This window comes from Ostrinia furnacalis, unplaced genomic scaffold (assembly GCF_004193835.3).
Source record: "Ostrinia furnacalis isolate ACB-3 unplaced genomic scaffold, ASM419383v2 OfSCF7614, whole genome shotgun sequence".
Classification (NCBI taxonomy): domain Eukaryota; kingdom Metazoa; phylum Arthropoda; class Insecta; order Lepidoptera; family Crambidae; genus Ostrinia; species Ostrinia furnacalis.
This window is the reverse complement of record NW_021137853.1, coordinates 83,435-101,082: the sequence shown is the minus strand read 5'-3', so window position 1 is coordinate 101,082 and position 17,648 is coordinate 83,435. Positions and strand designations below refer to the sequence as shown.

At 38.8% G+C, this 17,648-nt stretch overlaps 1 protein-coding gene across 1 annotated transcript; it reads left to right on the top strand.

The window, feature by feature from the left end:
• The first annotated feature begins 2,041 nt into the window (after positions 1–2,041).
• On the top strand, positions 2,042–5,707 carry LOC114365712 (uncharacterized protein C1orf43 homolog). The gene is made up of 5 exons (XM_028322351.1): positions 2,042–2,266; positions 3,004–3,157; positions 3,590–3,809; positions 4,893–5,046; positions 5,344–5,707. Exons 1-5 carry the CDS (start codon positions 2,117–2,119, stop codon positions 5,449–5,451), a joined length of 786 nt encoding a protein of 261 aa, XP_028178152.1. The 5' UTR covers positions 2,042–2,116; the 3' UTR covers positions 5,452–5,707.
• Positions 5,708–17,648: the final 11,941 nt, after the last annotated feature.

Genomic DNA, 17,648 nt, shown 5'->3' with positions numbered 1-17,648 from the left:
GTCGACTTTTTGGTAGCACGCGGTAACTAACTCGTCGTAACACAATATTATGAAGCTGTACATTCCTTCTTTCCTTCATTCCTTGACGACCAATTTTTTGTTGTAACAAAGTTTCCCCTAAACTTTTAGTTCAAATCTTCGAAAAGGTCGAAATTGGTCTAGGAAAGCAAGTTAGGTTACGCCTACTTATTTCAAGATCACGTAATAATTTCGTAACGCAGCCTCAGTCGAAGGTTGATGGTTTTAGCGGGAACATGAGAAAACGGTGACTTATTGGGACGTCACTAAATAAAACGGAATCTGCGCTAAATTAATATGTCACGATGCCTATTTCGTGGCAATAATGGTATACGGTACCTACATGTACCGATACTGAATAAAAATTACTGGTACGTAAAATAACTGACGATTGGGATGAAATGTAATATGCCTTCGTTCAGGGATTCTCAGTGATGTCACGGAATACTCCTATGATATGAGTGGAATACCTACCCACAGACGATTACTTAGGTAAATGTTGTTTTACTAAAGACTTGAACATATTAGATGCCACAATTGCCACAGTACAGTACCTATTTAGCTGGATGTGCAGTCAGTCGACAGTACATTTAGCACATCGCGCAACCGTTTAACTAACTTTCGATCGATCGAACGATCTTAAATACTCAACTATGGACCCATCCCCCAGCTAGAGTCACAGAGCTTTAAGTTGCGGACACCCTATAGGTTTGAGACACAATGTCGGTTAAGAGTAGGTAATGTTGGTAAAATGTCTTGGGTTTGATTCTCGAGAGTTCTCGGAAAGTAAAGGTCTTTCAAATAATTGTACATATTCGTAACTAAAGTACTAAGTCAATACCTCTAAGCATGGCTTAATGAAACTTGATAGAAACGACGAAAAGATGAGTAAGAAATAGGCTCACGGCTCATACTTAAAGTAGGTACCTACTTTCAAATCAATAACAATAAAAGTTTCAGTTAAAATAATAACTGCGTGCGATTTCCTGTACACAAACGTCCGTGCGCACTTCAAACGTACCCTTTGCCTTTTAGGCAGCGTAAAGTGACCAAATATGACCTCGCCGTCCATTGTAGACAGCTATTGTCGGGCTGTGAGCAATCCCAGGATGCCATAATGGTCATCGCCATCGATGTTCGGCCATCAACATGCGGGTCGCGTCTTCACCAAAGACATTTACGCCGCGCCCAACCCTGAATAGAGGGAATCATGGTGATGGCATTCATGATCGTCAGCACGTAAGGGCTATATCATATACGTTGAATAAGTAACGAGTTACTAGGAATACTGATGATTTCTAATGCACGTTGGAAGGAATAATCTAGAGAGAGATGATTGATATTTTCTGGAAGGTTCCATAATATGTTTATCGACCTACAAGGATAGCTTTTGTCTTCGCAGGAAACGACAAACAAATTATAATTATTTTGCTTTGTTTCGATGCTGGCATGCATTTACAATTTAAATGCATCACTATACATCATGCATGACCACTATGCGGCAGAGGGAACACCCCAGAGCCCCGATTACGGTAACTTTTTTAACGTCTACAATCCAGACGCGTTTCTGATTCTGCGATACGATTGGTCAAAACAGCTGACGTACGCTGTTGAACGACCAATCGTATCGCAGAATCGAGAAGCGTGTCTGGATTGTTGACGTTAAAAATTACCGTAATCGGGGCTCTGGTTTGTTTGGGTTCGAGCCCTACATAACAGGCTTGTAAGGATATAGGCCATTTTCCTGGGCCCAAAAATACTGGTCGTTCTGGCTGAATATCCGAGTACAAGTGTTTGATTTTGGCAATTTACGGTTGAACAAAGTTAATTAGTACTTTTATTTAGTTTAACCAGATTTACGTCACCCTGTATATTTTATAAATGCATTGCACAAATAAATATTCTTTTTAATCAAACCTAAATTGCATGAAACGGAGTGTAGCGATCAGCTGCAAATGTCATAATTTTTGACGTTGACATTGACACTGTGTAATGTGTATTACTTTTCTCTATGACACTGACAGTCGCAGTTCTGTGAGTGTGCAGTTGGTGTTTTTGTTATTTCCAAATAAAATAAATGATATAAGAAATCAACAAGATGCAGGACTACATCAAGATAATATTCATCATAAGCGGCGGCGTGCTGACATTTGTCATCCTATTCATTTTCGCGAAGAGACAGATTTATCGCTTTGCACTTCGATCCCGTAGAGGCCCACACGTTCCGATTGGAACTGATGCTAAAAAAGTAAGTTTTGGAGATACTTTTATTGTTTTCTCGACTATATTACGTACAAGGTATAAACAAATACCAGGTTCATGTTCTATACATTGCAATCTGTAGAGGAGTCGCTCCAAATTCAAACAATGTACCTTTATTGTCATGCGTGTGTTGTACGCTTGCTTAAGCACTGTTTAGACCTCATGCACGGCCTCATGAGGCGCCTTGAGATATGCTATAACGAACCAACATATTCTTATTGTCAAATCTAGGTCATATAAACTAAAGAGGCTAAAGAAACAAATGAAAGTAACTATTATTTTCAACCGACTTCAAAAAAGGAGGAGGTTCTCAATTCGACCCGTATGTTTTTTTTTTCTATGTTTGTTACGCGATAACTCCGCCAATTATGAACCGATTTAAACAAATCTTTTTTCGGCGTATAGGTAATACCTCAAGGGTGGTCCCATTTAAATTTAATAATAGAAAAAACAACCCCCAAGGGTAGAAAATTGGGGATGAACTTTTTTATACGCAATATCTCCGCCGATTATAAATCAATTTGAACGATTATTTTTTTGTTGAATAGGTATTATCAAAAGGGTGGTTTCATGCGAATTTAAAGAAAATACTTCACCCCCAAGGGTGGAAAATTGGGGATGAACTTTTTTATATGAAATATTTTTAATTTTTAGTTTTTTTTTGTGTTCACGCATTTGAAGTCGGTTTTATTTTTTTTTAAAGTTAATTATTGTACTGTCCAGTGCCTGAAGAAAGAAATCGAGCGGCGCATCGAGGCGGTGCCGCGCATCACGCACGAGCCTCGCCTGCTGAGCGCCGAGCCCTCGCACTACATCCTGGAGCCCCAGCAGCCCTATCACTACCGCTTCCGAGCTGTGGACGATGTCAAGACGCTAGGTAATAATGGGCATCATTGCTTCTATTGAAAAATATTGAATCAGAATATTCTTAGATTCTGCACGTAGTCAGATCAGGTTTATATGTAGTCAATTCAAATCAAAGATTCTTTTGATATTTTTAGGAACACTCCTTAAATGTTTGTGTCACTAGGATAAGTCAGAATGATTTATTTTAAGCCATAGTGATGTTTTAACTGACTGCACAAGTGCACAGAAAAGCTGCAACATTTTTTTTTATTGGACTTGATTCACCTGTAACTTGATATTTGTTCTCATTTCATGAATGAGATCTCGCAGAATTTATTACAGGTTTAAATTCAACACTCCTAGGCTTCTAGCTTCTGCCTGTTCATATAATCTTATTGTTCTTTTGTGTGTAATTTCTTGCATTAATTCTTTTCTCAAAACATTGTTCCTTTACTATCAACAGAGGATGAGATAGCCCACCAAGACCCAGGCCTACGGCGGCACCCGCGCGAATCCCTCCGCGCGTTTCTGCTCTCATCTCTCGCGGCACCACTCGACGGTCGCGGACAGAAGTTGGTGCACCAGTTCTGCGATACCTACGAATATGCTCGTCATCACCCTGGAGAGTTTGGAGACGACGAGTACCAGGCATACAGCAGGCTGCTTCTGAAGCTGTTGGATGCGTGAGTTACACACAAATACATTATCTAACTCTGCTATTGCAAATAGGGTCTACTAGGGTCTGAATTCTCTCATCTCTCGGGGCGCCACTCGACGGCCGCGGACAGAAACTGGTGTATCAGTTCTGCGATACTTATGAGTATGCGCATCACCCTGGGGAATTTGGAGACGACGAGTACCAGGCGTTTAGCAGGCTGCTACTGAAGCTGTTGGATGCGTGAGTCACACACAAATACATATCTAACTCGGCTATTGGAAATAGTGTCTACTAGGGTCTGAATCCTCTCATCTGTCACGGCGCCGCTCGACGGCAGCGGACAGAAACTGATGTATCAGTTCTGCGATACTTATGAGTATGCGCATCACCCTGGGGAATTTGGCGACGAGTACCAGGCGTACAGCAGGCTGCTTCTGAAGCTGTTGGATGCGTGAGTCACACACAAATACATATCTAACTCTGCTATTGGAAATAGTATCTACTAGGGTCTGAATCCTCTCATCTCTCGCGGCGCCGCGAGACGGTCGCGGACGAAAGCTGGTGCATCAGTTCTGCGATACCTACGAATATGCTCGTCATCACCCTGGAGAGTTTGGGGACGACGAGTACCAGGCATACAGCAGGCTGCTTCTGAAGCTGTTGGATGCGTGAGTATTATGCTCAAATTGGTAACTCTTTACTATTGCAAATGCCTAGGGCTGATAGTTGTTACCTGCCAATATCTCACTGAGGATTAGATTTCAGGGTTAGAATGAATCGTTTTATGAAAATTTGTGTCTTGGAATTGAGATCTTTTAGCCTAGGCGCAGACCACCAGTTGGCTCGGGCTGTTCATCAGTATAGAGATGTATGAAAGTGCGCACATTACACCGATTTGGTGTCGGCCGATTCTTCATACAAATTAGAATCGGGTCCAACTATTGGCCAACTAAAAGTCGGTCGTCTGCGCCTAGGCTTAGTCTAATAGTGTCTCCTATGAACTGTAGTTAGATACTATTGTCAACTGCATAATTAATAGCGCTTGATGAAGAGGGTGGTTATTGGTTACTGTTGTCAACTGCCCAATGAATCATCGTTGTGTTTCCAGCGCCCGTCTTCTAAAGAGCGTGGGCGCCTGTCGCTCGCCTCGCGCCAGCCCGCTGCGGCGACCGGCGAGACTGTTGGACGCGGCGCGGCTGCGGCCCGGCGCGCTGCCCGCCGCTAAGCTGCCCGCGCTGCACAAACACTATACCGCGCTCGAGGTACGCACCGAAATGTCACATAAAAACGGGACTATTGTAGATACAAAAGATTTGTCGTCAAATGACTTTTAGAAACATAGGCGAAACAGTTCTCCACTCAAAACGTCATGAATGATTCCGAACATCTTAACTTTATTTGAAAATATTAGTCGTCTACTTGCGTCCTGGATGCAGGCAGCGCAAGACCGGTCTTTGTGGAAATCCTTGGGGGAGGCCTTTGTCCAGCAGTGGACGTCATTTGCCTGAAATGAACGAACGAACTTGCGCCCTGTTGACAAAGAACTTTCTCTCTTCCAGAACATGCCAATAGAGTCCAAATTAGAAGACGAGGTGATCCGCGTCGCAGTGAAGAGCCCGGGGCCCGCCGCGCCAGCGCCCGCGCCCGCCGACGAAACGCCCGTGTGACGCGCGCGCCACGCCCGCCGCGCGCCCAGCCTCACGCTGTAGGCGCTAGAGTGGGACAAAATAGCAAAAGAAGGACGAAATGGTGGTGCAAGAAAGGGACAAAATAGTGGTGCAAGAAAAGGACAAAGTGATATAAAGTGTATCTTTTGGGCTATAAACTATTAAAGACCGCGCCCGCCGACGAGACGCCCGTGTGACGCGCGCGCCACGCCCGCCGCGCGCCCAGCCTCACGCTGTAAGCGCCGGAGCGGGACAACGTAATTAAAGAAGGATGTTATAGTGGTGCAAGAAAGGGACAAAGTGATATAGTGTATCTTTTGAGCCAAAAACATGATTAGTGACGAGATTTCATCCGTAAGACGCCCGTGTGACGCGCGCGCCACGCCCGCCGCGCGCCCAGCCTCACGCTGTAGGCGCTAGAGTGGGACCGAGTGAGGCTTGTGGGACAAATAGCTAGTGACACAAGTGTAGTGATCATGGTAGTGCTAAGATGAGGAAGTCCTGCAAGAGCTGGGGTCCCCCCGCCGACGAGACGCCCGTGTGACGCGCGCGCCACGCCCGCCGTGCGCCCAGCCTCACGCTGTAGGCGCCGGAGCGGGACAACGTAATGAGGGCTATCGTTTTTATACTTAACAGTTGGCACCCCTGGCGATTGACAGGACCTTACTCTACAGTGGCGCCATCTTGATGAGTGCAAATGCGATAGTCCTCCTACCACTTTAGCGCTCACAAGTTGGCGCCACTGTCTTCGCTACTAGCAAGTGACGGGACCTTACTCTACAGTGGCGCTAACTGGTGAGCGCTAAAACGATAGCCCTCATTAAAGAAGGATGATATAGTGGTGCAAGAAAGGGACGAAGTGATATAGTGTATCTTTTGAGCCAAAAACTATAAAGGACACATGATTAGTGACGAGATTTCATCCGTAAAACGCCCGCTAGAGTGGGACAAAATGACAAAAGAAGAACAAAATGGTGGTGCAAGAAAGGGACGAAGTGATATAGTGTATCTTTTGGGTCAAAAAACTATCAAAGACATTTTTAGTGCTAATTTCTTTCCCAAGTCGTCAACAAACAGCTAAGAAAGTGACTGATCTGCACATATTTCTCTAGGCCGGCGGACTGAAACAACTCCAAAGGGCTAAGTGGTATTTATTTGTATAAAAAAGCTTTGTGTTACACAAGTGGTGGTGTAGTGATAATTCCACTATTTATTCGTGTCAGAAAGGCGCAGTGAACGAAAATCTACAAAAGCTATAGGATAGTTTGCTTTGTAAATATTGTAATAATTGTACGTTAATTTTATATACCCGATGTAAGTACGTAATTATATTAATATACGTTATGTTCAGGTATATTATTGTTGTTGTCCACTTATAAGTAATGTCCACTTTATAAGTTAATTCCACAAAACGTACGTCAGAAGGTTGGAACAGTAAAACATGTGATTTCTTTAAAGGTGTAATTGCGACTAAAATAAAACTGGCGGGCTCAGCCGCCGACACATACAAGGAACAGTATAACTATTGTTTTCTATTGTTGATTGTATTGGGCAATGATGTGGGAACGCAGGACGCTACTCAATACGCTCTGTTCATTCATAAAGTTAATTTATTACTCTGATTAATGCGTACCTACATCATCCCCCTCCTTATGCAAAAAAATAAAACACAATAACACGTTGTTTACCTTTTGCTGTAAAACCGCGCCGACGCACGTGTTTGAAGCGTCGGTCATAAGCGATAACTCCGCATCGGGTAACGGGTAATGAAGTGTAGCGGCGCTTTGTAAGCTCTCCTTACACNAAAAAAAACTATGAGTCCCACAGTAAAAATACTCCTATCGTAACTCATACACCGGTGGGCCTACGATCTGGTGAAGGACGCGGGAAGCACCTTGATGTAGTGCCTATGCTACGCAGGACCGGTCGTTGTCGAAATCCTTGGAGACCATGTCCAGCAGTGGACATCCTTTGGTTGAACCGAACGAGACTGTCATTTGATCCAGTCGTTACCAACACTAACATAGCACTAATCAGCCAAACCGTAGTCGGGTGACGACCGCACGCAATCAGTCCGAGCCAAACTCTAATGGAACGCAGTTGGGTGTTGATTGCGACTGCTTTTGAGTACCAACCGTATTAGCATTAAGTGATTGGTACGCTTCTGGAATTGGTGAAGTCAAATTTCGACACGATAAAATAAGTTTAGTAACCTTACCTTATTAAAAAAAACAATTATAGATCGTAGTAACAATTATAATCATAGCGTAGGTATTTTCTATTGTAAGACAACCTAAGAGCAAGAGCACGGGATAAGGCATAGCAGGATACATAATAAGACAATTTGGTATTAAATTCAATGTAATATGACATGTTTTTATTGCTGGTATATTTTGTTTTTCGATGTAAAGTCTACCTACTAGTTACTCTTTTTTAATATTTGCACGCTTCCTGTGAAACCTACCAAATCTATGTAAGACCACTTATGTACCTGGAATTATTACGCAAATAAATAAATTTGATTTGATTTGTAAAGTACCTAATTACAATCATCATCATCATTTCAGCTATTAATAGGACATCCACAGCTGAACATAGGCCTATCCTAATGATTTCCATATTGACCGATTGGTAGCCGTATAAAATAACATTAAATATGACAATATAACGCGTTTCACAAGACGTAAACCAACCAAAATACTTTTAAGCTTTGAATTTAGTGTTTTCTTAAGACAAAAAGTATACCTACATCATTCATACAAATCATTTTTCCCCAGCAGTATATTAATAAAGGACACAGATAAAATAATTGCCAGTCAATTTGTTGTTTCGTACTGGCAAAGACCTTTGATACTCCACATCTGTCTATCATGCAAATAGCTAAGTCGCTTCGATCTCCCTTTGTCGACAAAGTCACGAGCATTTCAATTTTCATAACAACATGAACGAGGATTTCTTTTTTCTATTTATTCTTTCGAGATCTGTATGTATGGTAAACAAAAATTCTTTATTTATGTACATTGTACATTATGCACACTTAGTACATAATATAACCTCTTTACTTTAACTTTTAGTTTATTAATCAGATTCTCGAGAGACTTAGGTTGAGTTGCACCATCTTACTTTAACTTTGACAAACGTCAAAAATCTGTCAAACTCAATACGAAAAGCACCGGTTATTGTCAATGTTACGGTTAAAATAAGGTGGTGCACCACAGCCTTAGATAATGCCAAATATTACATACTTCTTCAAATAGTTTCAACATTTCTTATCAACATTTCTTATTTTAAACAAAACCTTTACATCAACATCTGCTTCAAAATTAAAATAGGCTTAAAAATACTGAATTTCATACCAATAATGAATAAGATACTAAATATGCTCCCTGGGGGAGTCCCGCATTAATCTTCACTAACTTCATAATCTAATTAATATTTAATCTCTGCTACTTCCCAAAATAAAATGGCATTCCCTGTATTGCATTAAAAGATTTTGTAACGAAGGATAATTTTCATTTTAAGGTATTTATTTGTTGATCTTTATTTGATGATAACGCAAAAGCTAAATATAATATCGACTACAGTACAGTTTAACGTTAGCACAGGAATTCTAAGGAACATTTTTATATACCATTATTAATTAAAGTAGCAAGAAGTACAGGTGATTCAATAAACTATTAAAAAACTGCTCCAGAAAAAACAGGAATTATAAAAAAGAGTTAACATAAAAAATATACATGAATTACTCATTTGTTAATCATGAATGTAAATCTCCAGTAATTCGCATGAGATCGTCGAAAACACGGATTAATCAATACAGCAATTAAAATGAAACAAGTCATCGAAATTAAGCTTTATTCCTTCAATCAATTAAAATAATTTATTCGTCATTAATACGGAATTATTTGCTTTTGGAATTTAAATAACATTGCGGTAGCTGTTCGCAAAATGAATGCGAAATTTTCATTCTTCTCTATCGATTTATATTCACAGTCTACTGTCGTAAATTTCATCTTTTAACATTGTATTTTTTGTGTCTTTCAACCATTATACTTCAGCCTAGTTGTCGCATTTTATTGTAATGCTTTTGAAACAAAGATTGACTATAAAAACGGGACTATTTCCACCTCTCTTTACCACCACTGCAACTCTTATGTAGCCAGGATCTGCAGCTTGACCGCTATAAAAACCTAACCAGTGAAGGTCAAGTTTGTCCCGGAAATTGACTACAAAAGTTAAAAAAATCTAAGTCATAATATTTGGTTGCATATTGCGAGTATACTAAAATCATAAGCGTTGTCCCCGAAGCGATGTCTGTACGACCACCCATATTCTATGTACTTCTTGTATTGCCTATCTAAGTAGGTACTACCACGTATTACAGAAAGAACTTGCTTCAAAGCTTGCTTGAGAAATTGCTTCAAAGACTTTTAATTGTCAGGTATCCTGTATGACGCTGTGAAGCGCCACAGCAAAGTTTCTGAGCGCAGTTAAACATGAAGTTGTTCTGCAAACTATTCACTTCCACTTGGTGTTTCTGCACGAAAAAAGACCGTAACGGAACAACAATCAACTCTCTAAAAAAACTTATAAAACTCTTTTTTTTTGCAAGTCTGCTTTTAAAAAGCATTTTTACAAGTCCCAGTATTAACCCTACCACTGCTTCGGGACAATAAATATGCCAGTGCTGAGAAGAAGCAGCGCAAGAAACTCAGTGGCTTACGCCCGTATTCACAAACATTATTGTGAGGTCTCACAGTGCGTGTGGACGCACAGGGTTCCAAAAACCTTTCATAGACAATACTTGAGTCGCGGACACACTCGAACCAATCACAGATCAGAGTTCTATTTAACGCCGTGCGTTCGACTTCGCATAGCGTTGCTGCTTCACTTAAGCAACTATGTTTGTGAATACGAGTGTTAGATGTTGCGTTGAGGTGCAAGTGCAAAAGGAACTTAGGTGAGGAAAAAGTTGAGTAATTACTAGTTTGTCTTTGATCCCATAATTACCATACTTACCACGACCGCATCTTGAGGAATGTTTATAATTCTCAAGAACGTTAATTCGCGCTACAAATCAATGAGCTCCTCGCTCATCAAGTTCCGGTTACTTCGGCAATAAATTCCCGGAGCTAATTTAACTTGAGCAAGAAAACTGACGCTCGGTCGCTATAGTTTAACCAACGGTTAACTTCAACGCCTTGTTTGGACTGTTTCGTTCATTATAACTGTTTGGTTTAATTGGGCCGCTGCGTGAGCTTAGGGTGAAGATGAAATAAAGGTTATTCTGGTGTAAACTACTGACATTGTTAAGATTTAAGCATCTACGAATATGTTTGACTAATCAAGCTTGTTCAGGGAATTTAGACGAACAATAAAAGATTTAGATTTGGGAATATTAGGTTTATAGATTTACCAAGTTTGAATATAAATACAAGGCAATCAAGTTAATAGTTTGGGAGGCAATAAAGGTCTGTCGTTGGAGTGCGAATTTGACAGCTCGGCGCGGGAGCGCCCACGTTATGCGCTGTGATTGGTCCATAGATCAGCAGCGACATTATGGCGTAGACAAAGCTTTTTCCCGCGGGTTCACTTAAGTAAATTTTACCACGGATTTTGTTCGTAGCCCATTAAAGTCAGCGAATCGAGACAGAAATCAATTAGGCTGAGTTGCACCATCTTACTTTAACTTTGACAAACGTCAGAAATCTGTCAAACTCTATACAAAAAGCACCGATTATAGTTATTGTTACGATTATAATAAAGTGTGCAAATCAGCCTTATAGTAACCGCAGTTTCGTGGGTTCCACGAGATAAATCAGTATCATGAGTTTAAATATTTTGTGTGGAACCTATTCTTCCTTGTTCTTAAAATAAAAGTAACCTCAGTTACTTCTTATCAGTCAGTAAAAGCTCTATCAAAATAGGATTAGCTATTTCGAAAAGTAGTGGACCACATGAGTGAAAAAATTTGTGCTAAATAATTATTGAAAAAAATTGCTTAATCCTAAACCTATAACTCCTTATAAGATTGTAAAACAAACCGGATTATTATAATTAATAATGCCCATTATTTCCAGGAAAGGCTTGTGGGATGAACAAACCAATTTTTCAGGCTTATTTATTTTAATACTATTTTATGATTTATATTAATTAGATTTACTTGAGTATTAATTTCGCTTTGGTTTTATGTTCGTGAAGTTTTCGATGGTCTCTTTTGAATGGTTTCGCGAAACAATATCATTTTATCAAGATCTCCTCCAAGTTTTTATTTTGCTTCCTTCTTCCAAAGTAAAAGGGAATAATTATCAACTTTTGCTCGGCTTCCATTATTCTGGGAATACCAGACTATCTGAAACACAACTCCAGGTAAGTACTTGTTTGAGAAAAAATTTCGGATATTACTTAAAGTGCTTATATTAATTTGGGCAATAAGAATTCAGCTTTTGTTTTGTCATTAGGGGCCATCCATAAAGTACGTCACACGAATTTCATGATTTTTTGACCCCCCCTCCGTCCTTGTCACAGGTGGGCACATTTCCGAGACCCCCCCCCCCCCTCCCTAGTGTGACGTCACATGTTTTGCAATTACACATCGAAAAATTATTAAATTAACAGCAGTTCCGAAATAAGTTTTATTTCTATTTAAGCTAGTACTTTTTTTAATGAAATCAACATGTTTTGCAATTACACATCGAAAAATTATTAAATTAACAGCAGTTCCGAAATAAGTTTTATTTCTATTTAAGCTAGTACTTTTTTTAATGAAATCAACATTATTAAATATCAAATATTTCAAACAATTGAAATGTGATGTCACGAAACTTAGGACCCCTCCCACCCCTTGTCACACCATGTCACACTTTGTCAACCCCCTCCCCCCCTCTTTACATGTGACGTACTTTATGGATGACCCCTTAGTTTGGATTAAAAGTTGCACCTCAAAGTTAAAACAGGGTGATTTTGTAATCAGTGCAGTGTCTAAATTTTTAGGAGCGACTCAGAATCAGTAACTTAATCGATTTACGTAAAGAAAAATTTTTTTTTTCATATTTAATTATTTTTATCCGCAGCGAGCGGCTTCAAGATTGGCACACGTGGATATTTAGCTTTGTTCATAGTTCATAGTTCATTTGTTCGTACACACAGTTAACTGCAAAGCTAAACAAAAAAAAACTTGAAAACAAGCCTTAATCTTTATAAAATAAGATGTGGGCAGGGGCAATCGTGAATTAGAATTTCAATATTTATTTTAATTTGTTAAATAATTCTTCTATTGAGCTTATTGAAAAAGAAAATTGATACGATTAGCTGCATTTTGCGGCACGTTATAAGGACAAGTCCTTATCAAAATAAAATCTGGGTCAAATCCTAAATAACAGAAGCGAAAGATTCGCCAAAGCATACGAAACCACTTTAGGATAGAACTGACGTAAACGTTAAACACTGTAACAATACACAAAACAACTCCAACTCGAAATTAACTTCGTAAAGTGAAAAAACCCTAAAATGCTCTCAGGGGTTGTTCCGGTCCTATATTTCAAAGTGTCATCAAAAACTCGGATATAAGCCAAAAGACCCCTTCGCGGCCCTGGGGACGCGTTACGTCAGGGGACGCCGATAAGTCACTTGTCAAAACATGAAACGGTTAAAGGGGGTTATTAATACTGATTTAGGGAGATGACAGTTTGAGGAACGGTGTTTTTCTTAATTAAATGTTTTGATGGGAGAGCTCTGGTTAAGAAGCCTCGTAATTGGTGAAAAAGTAGACACTCTTACCTACTATTTATTGTTGCATCTCATTAAACAACAGTCACGGAAATTATTTATTTAATCTTCAGCACACAAACTAACAATGCACTGTGGCGAACTTAATTATGACTGTTTTTGAGAAATATTTCTTGATTTTTATTTTATTTATTTGGTTTACCAACAGTTAATTACACAAATACAATTGTATAAATCTTAACAAGAATAGGTACATGTTCAATGTATTAGGGGAGAGTTCGGTATATTGTACCGCCGGGTAAATTGTACCACCCTCATATTTCGTAAAGTATTTATTGAATGTCTGTAATTGCAACACTCAGCGATACACAACTAAAATCAATTAATATCGGCCATGTGGTTTTTGCCGTGACAATTAACACGTGTGTTTTATTTTGAAAAGTATTTTTTCATTGTTTTCAAGTAACTTTTGATAATACATGTTTAGTTTGTAATTTTGTTAAATTTAATCACAGGGTGTTTCTAATATATTATTTAGAAGCATAAATTAGTGTGGATTACAATTATTTGAAAGATTTTTCGGTATTTATAAGCTATATTTTTTACCGATTTTTTAAAAGCATTATCACCTAGTCGGCTAAATTGTACCACATCAAGTTGTATGGAACTTTACCAAAGGATTTTGAAATTTTTTTTAGTAAATCATATTTTGCAATTATAATAGCGTAGTTATGTTTGACTAACAATAAATGAAAGCAAAAGACTGGCAAAGTAGATTAGGTACAAGTATGCGTTACGATAATTGGAATTACAAAACTTATACTCAAAATCGTGATAACGTGTAAAACAATATCGATTGTCTATGTTATTAACTACTGTTCCTTTTCGTTTCCTAATTTGTTAAAAATGTATCGTAATAATATTTTGCCATAGTTTTTTATAGGCTTGAAATTTATTGAAATCCAATTTAGTAACCCTGTGGTACAAATTATCAAACCGGTTGGCTAAATTGGACCGAAGCTCTGAACTCGTACTTTGTTGATTTGTGCTAAATATACAATGGGATTTAAAAAAACTGGGCCAAATTAGCGGAGTCTCGCTTAACTTTAATGACACAAACAATACTTAAAAGAATTCCTAAGAAAATTGTACGCTGTTTTACAAAAATCGTTTTGCTTTATTAATAATTTCTGGAAACGGAATACAGAAACAAATGAGAAATATTCAAATTGTAATTTCCTAATGAACATCTCAACTTGGATCTTCAAAAAATCCAAAAAGTTCCCAATCGAACTAAATCGGGAAGTTAAAACGTCAATCTCCAATCAAGACATTGAGATGGCATCTGCCCTCTCTTTTTATCAAAGACGGTTTAATTGTCCTCCCCCCCCTGCCCCTCCCCGTCAGCCTTTTCGCAACTAATTGGATTGTTTTCGAAACAAAAGCTGGTATTGTTTCTTTGTTCCGATCCTTTGTTGTTTTTTGGCGGATAGTTCGCTTCGTCAGGCGCAGTAGGTGTGGGTGAAGTAGGCATGTCATGCCCTTACTGCCATCATAGCTACCACACTAAAGCACATTCACATGACCCACTGTCGTAAGCAGTACGTGGTAGTATGTAAAACCGCAGACAGGTCTTATGTATCATGTTATGTAATGAAAATAGTATAAGCAGCACTTTAAATGTAATGCTCATAGTGACACATGTAGAATTTAAAGGAAGTGATGATAAAGTGAAAAGTGAAAGGGATTTCTTTCTTCATTTATAGGGCGATTTTCCATGATCTCATTGACAGATTCATATATGTAGATCGGCTCCTGAAGTTTTTGAAATTTGTGTCTGTGTGTCTACCAATTGATATTTTTATGAGTAGCGGTACCTATGCGGTACATGAATACGGGCAGCTTGAATACGGGCAGCGTAGGACCGATCACTGTGGAAATCCTTGGAGGATGCCTTTGTACAGTGGACGTCATTTGGCTGAAACGAACGAACCTACGCGAAACAGATTTTGTTTCGTTTTTGACGTTTAGACTTTTTAGAAGTAGACTCTTAAGAATTTAAACTTGGAAGAGCCTTCTCCTTGCCCAATCTGTCTTAGGAAGCTATGTATAAAATAAATAGAAATGGAAGTTCAGTGAACCTATAATAATCCTTAAGTGAACGAGGGTCTTCTCCACCCCACTGTATTGTGCCGAGGTCGTCGGGAGCTGAAACTTGGAAATGATACCCAATTCTTCCCGTCTGATTGTTCCATTGTTGAGTTCCAGAAGTTTGTGTGAAGGTGCTTAATCGCAAAAATGTTAGTACGCAGATAAAACGGACTTGGACTCTTTCTTTGGGGATTTTTTAGCTGTTTATACTAATAGTGTTACTGTAATGCGAAACTATTGACTTTAATATGTTTTAGTTGTGAAAATCTTTCAAATGTATTGAAAAATGTCACTCAATAACGCATTTCGGATTTCGTTCGTTCGTTAATTCGTTTAAGCCAAATGACGTCCACTGCTGGACAAAGGCCTCCCCCAAGGTTTTCCACAATGAACGGTCCTGCGCTGCCCGCATCCCGGCTCTTCTCGTGACCTTCACCAGATCGTCGGTCCATCTAGTAGGAGGCCTGCCCACGTATTTAAATAAATTCGGATTTATATAAATCCAAAATGCCTATCGAACGACAGTACAGTCTTGACTAAGAGTAATAATATAACTTGCGAAACACATTATAAATCACAATACATACAATTTTTGTTCTTTAATATATTTTTAAGTAGAGGTAGGTATTCTTTAATTCGTAACAAAGCCCAGACAAATAAAATATTATCTAACGAAAAAAATGATGTCTAAAAATAAATACTATTTCTGACACGTGAAAAGAAAGTAACACATTAAACCCTTTGGAAAGCAAATAAGTGGAAAAAGGTGAAAAGTATGTGAATAGCTTCAGAAGAATCCCAATTAAGTATTTTTCCGATACTGTAGACGTGGCATGACATTCCTCGGAGAGTTTTATACAGGGTGACTTTTAAGTCGTTGGCATCCTATTAAACTAAGACTCTTCTCATGGAACATTGTACAGTCGCAGAATGAAAAGGTTCGTCACCTTAGTGTCGGTTTTCGCTTGCACTAGGTACTGTAAGAGTCAAATCTGCCAACATAACAGTGCAAGAAACAGTGCTGCTAACATTTAAATAAAAATGACGTTTGCTAACGAATAAGGTTTTGCTTGTTTATTTTTCTATCCCATCTGCATCAGTGCAATGTTACAAAATGTAGTTTTTTTTTAATAGAAATAATAATGGCAGGTTGAACCAACAAGAACTTCTTGTTGGTTCAACCTGCCATTATTATTTCTGACAAGATAAATCGTAAAACAACTTTGATCTGAATAATTTTGAACTTTACTGACGAACAGTTAAAGATTATTTTCTCTAACTCTAGATTATTCTGTAACATAGTTTCAAAAGGTAATATGTGCTCGCGATTCGTTGAAGGAATCAATTTGAAAACTGACGAACCTTTTCATTCCGTGACTGTACATTCCCTGAATATGAGATAAATCTGATGAGTTGAAATTTCAAAAATTAAAACCTTTTACAGACGCCAGCACATTAAACTTAACACTGTGGCATCTTATTTCGATATATTAAGTGTTATTTTGCAATAAAATGAAAAGCCTGATGTGCTGTTAACTGTACAATCGTTTTAAACTTTTTAAGAGCACACTAATTCAAATAAATAGTAAAATTAAGATAAAAAAACTCATTAGATTTGTCACATGTTCAGGGAATGTACTACGAGTATGTATCATGAGAAGAGTCTAATTTTGCAAGGATGCCAACGATTCCAATGTCACCCTGTATAAGACCGCGTAAGTTGTTATGTGAAGCCAATGTCTACTCGCGAGAAATGTTTCTAATAAGGTCTACGTTTAGTGCTTTCAAGTACAGGCACGATCAGACTTAACACTTTAATAGAAATAGCACCTTCAGAGCTATATACTGCAAATCTATAAAGGTCACTGATTGACTGACTGACTGACACACTCACTCATTACAAAATCTCAGAAACTCCAAGTGCTAGGAGTCTCAAATTTTTCATGGGGGTTTCTTTTAGAACGCAGGTGCTCACTAAAACGGTATTTTGCAAAATTCAACCCCTAAGGGGGTAAAACGGGGTCCACGCGTACGAAGTCGCGGGCGGCCGCTAGTATGTTATAGTCCCAAACTAAGCAAAGTTTTACCAGATGGGATGAACTGAACCTATTAATTAACGACTAAGTATTACTTAACACAAACATTAGTAGGAGGTAACATTACAGAGCGCGTGGACGCACAGGGTCACACACGAACCAATCACAGAGCTCTATTCAACGCTGTGCGTTCGATTGCTGCGATTTGCTGCTTCACTTAAGCAAGCTTTTGTGAATACGGGCGTAACTATAAGTACTTAAATAACCGTGCTCATCACATTG

Excerpts from the sequence above, each read along its gene's own strand:
- LOC114365712 (XM_028322351.1), top strand. The coding sequence starts at position 2,117 with ATGCAGGACTACATCAAGATAATATTCATCATAAGCGGCGGCGTGCTG. Across the intron at positions 3,158-3,589 it reads GGACGATGTCAAGACGCTAG|AGGATGAGATAGCCCACCAA; the intron begins GTAATAATGGGC and ends TACTATCAACAG. Across the intron at positions 3,810-4,892 it reads CTTCTGAAGCTGTTGGATGC|CGCCCGTCTTCTAAAGAGCG; the intron begins GTGAGTTACACA and ends TTGTGTTTCCAG.